The sequence below is a fragment of the Fulmarus glacialis genome, unplaced genomic scaffold (assembly GCF_000690835.1).
Source record: "Fulmarus glacialis isolate BGI_N327 unplaced genomic scaffold, ASM69083v1 scaffold15401, whole genome shotgun sequence".
In the NCBI taxonomy this organism is placed as follows: domain Eukaryota; kingdom Metazoa; phylum Chordata; class Aves; order Procellariiformes; family Procellariidae; genus Fulmarus; species Fulmarus glacialis.
In genome coordinates this window covers 49,056-52,091 of record NW_009194823.1, presented here as the reverse complement: position 1 = coordinate 52,091, position 3,036 = coordinate 49,056, and the positions used below count along the sequence as shown (strand labels likewise).

At 33.0% G+C, this 3,036-nt stretch overlaps 1 protein-coding gene across 1 annotated transcript in view; it reads left to right on the top strand.

The window, feature by feature from the left end:
• Nucleotides 1-307: 307 nt before the first annotated feature.
• Nucleotides 308-3,036, top strand: part of KIDINS220 (kinase D-interacting substrate, 220kDa) — a gene marked incomplete at both ends in the record, with an annotated part of 49,482 nt that continues 46,753 nt past the window's right edge. The window contains 4 exons of the mRNA XM_009587896.1: nt 308-406; nt 1,148-1,246; nt 2,194-2,371; nt 2,899-3,036. The exon at nt 2,899-3,036 is cut by the window's right edge and continues 21 nt beyond it. Of these exons, the coding sequence (XP_009586191.1) occupies nt 308-406; nt 1,148-1,246; nt 2,194-2,371; nt 2,899-3,036 (514 nt within the window). The remainder of the gene's footprint in view (nt 407-1,147; nt 1,247-2,193; nt 2,372-2,898) is intronic.

Here is a 3,036-nt window from a genome sequence, read left to right as displayed (position 1 = left end):
TAACTCTATCCCAGCCAGAACCAGGACAAAACTTTCAAGACAGGTTGGATTGTTAAAGCTCTTAATATATTCTGCACAGGTTTATAAAATAGATTTGTGTTCTCTAACCAGATTTCCATTACCCCTCCAAAGTTCTACTGGTGTGCCAATTAGACTCAGTGGCATTTCCCTTTGCCCTGAGCTGTGCTAAAATTTGCTGTATTATGTGCTGTTTTCAATGTAGTGGTTGTAATTTATATGTATAGTTTTTGAAATTTATCCAACTGAATGAAAGTACTGTTAGCATTTAATACTCTCTTTTTTTCAGGATAATAAAACTGCTTTATATTGGGCAGTTGAGAAAGGAAATGCTACGATGGTGAGGGATATCTTGCAATGCAACCCTGATACTGAAACATGTACAAAGGTAACAATTAGAATTTTAATTACATTGCTTTGTTTAACATCTGTTCTTTTTTCATCTCTTATGTGACATTAAGATCATAATACCAAATTCAGTTTTTGTGAAGTGTGGGTACCTCGCACTCTGTAAAAACAAAAACAAAAACAAAAACCCAAACTTTTCTGAAATACAGAACTTACTTTCAGCAATGGTAATGTCCCCTGTGTTGATAAACATCACCTACTAGTAAAACTCGATAGCAGGAAAAGTGTGGATACTTTACCTCAGCATCATTGACATGACCTCAGCATCATGACATTGACAATAAGGAGTAGAGAGCAGGTGCTACTGGAAACTGAGGAAAGAGGTTTCTGATCTTACTAAGCATGGAAGGTCAGACCACCATTTATTGCATGTGCAGGACTGAAATAAATAGAGGAAGTAGTATGTACAGCTGTGAATTACCTCTTTCATGAGTCTCTCTTCAAATATGTTGTATTATATCTGAATCTTGTCTTTCTCTGTTTGACACTGCTATTAAAAGAAGTGTATTTTGTTCTGTGATTCTAATCAATCTAGAATACAGGGTCTGTGATAATTTTTCAGTAACATATGCGCTGAAGTGTTGTTACTTGGACAGTAACATATTTAATTAAACAAATCTCTTAAAAGTTTGCGATTTAATTTTTTACGCTATCACTAGTTTTTGCTTGTTTTTGAGTATACAGAGAAGATATTTTTATTAGGCCTATGTTTCCCTTTTAGGATGGAGAAACACCGCTTATAAAGGCAACCAAGATGAGAAATATTGAAATAGTAGAGCTTCTTCTGGATAAAGGAGCTAAGGTCTCTGCTGTAGACAAGGTAAAGAATATTTGTTTGTTTACTTTAGTATATTTAATCGTTTTAGTTTTGCAGCAGAATTTTGTAGTGAGCTGTTAAGGCTAATACAGAAAGAGAGCTTCCCATATGCTTAATAATTAAATAGACCATAATACTTAAATACTTAGTCTCCCTTATGCTTAATAATTAAGTAGATCAGAATACTTAAATATAAATTAATTCCTACCATTAGTATATTGATTTTTTGTTTGTATTAGGGGGCTTTTAGTAATATGAAAAGAAAAATTCCAGGTCAGGAGTAAAAATTTCACAGATAAGAATACTAATTCTTAATACACTTGAAAAAGAACATAGAGAATGGTTGTTATTTGTTGTTGATGTTTGTTTTTGATTAATGGACATTAAACTAAGCAATACCGAGGACAAATACACCGTTTGTTGCTGTCCTCTTATGCATTACCTACTTTGACTGTAAACCTTTTAAATACAGGAACATTTATTTGATACTTTTTTAACCTCTTAGTATTATTTAGGGCAAATAAGTAATAATGTTGATTTGATGTAATAAGGAAACTTTTACCGGAAAGCTTTTTGGAGAAGTCTGAGCACACATTGAAATAATTCTGACAATCAGTATCTCTTGTTCCAAACCAGTCTCTGAACTTGCTAGTAGACACTTGTTTCTAAATAGAGACTTCAGTTTTCATGAACCTTAAGATATTATTTTAAACATTTAAGAAAGAAGATAGTGCCTTAGATTTAGCATTATAGCATTTCACGTCTTTTCTGAAACTTTTCTAATGCTTTTTTGAGGGGAAAAAACGCTTGCTGTAAGGCATTAATGCTGTTGAGAATACTTCAAGATGTATTTCAAGTAAATAACGTATCTGAAACGATGTGGAACATATGGTCTGTTCATAATCTTAGAAATTCATGTTAGATATTACTAGTTTTTCACTTAATTGCAGAAAGGAGATACTCCACTTCATATTGCCATTCGTGGAAGAAGCCGTAAACTTGCTGAATTACTCTTGAGAAATCCAAAAGATGGTAGATTGCTTTATAGACCCAACAAAACAGGAGAAACACCTTACAATATTGACTGTAGCCACCAGAAGAGTATTTTAACACAGATATTTGGAGCCAGTAAGTATAAGTATTTAATTTTTTTTTTTTATCAGTTGTATATTGAGAATCCAGCTTATTCAGTTCTGTCTTGAAAAGTGGTAACAGTTTTTTTTTTTAATGTTGCAACTAATGGAAGAGCTTTAAAAAAATCAGTTGGCAAAAAAATTCATCATTCTAAAAGCCTAACAAACATCAAATGTACCTTTTATTTTTGACTCTTGACATTGGGTACTGTGCGACTTCTGTTGATCATTTTGTTTTTACTTAGATCTTGCTTGTGTAGGAATTATTTTCTTCGACTTGCTGTGATTTGGGATTTTATTTGAGTCTTTTGTGGTAAGCTCTAATGGTTTTGATAATTATATAACATTTATGTGGATGATTTAAAATTCCTTTGAACAAGAATGTACCAATAATAACAGCTATTATAAGGCAGCAGTATATATACAAATATAGGTGAACCTGTCATGATTTTATGTATGAAAATTGTCATATTGAAGAGATTTCTTAAAGCAAAGTTCTGTAACATAGTATTCGTATTACAGGACACTTGTCTCCCACGGAATCTGACGGTGACATGCTGGGTTACGACCTGTACAGCAGTGCTTTGGCTGATATTCTGAGTGAACCAACCATGCAGCCACCTATCTGTGTAGGCTTATATGCACAATGGGGAAGTGGCA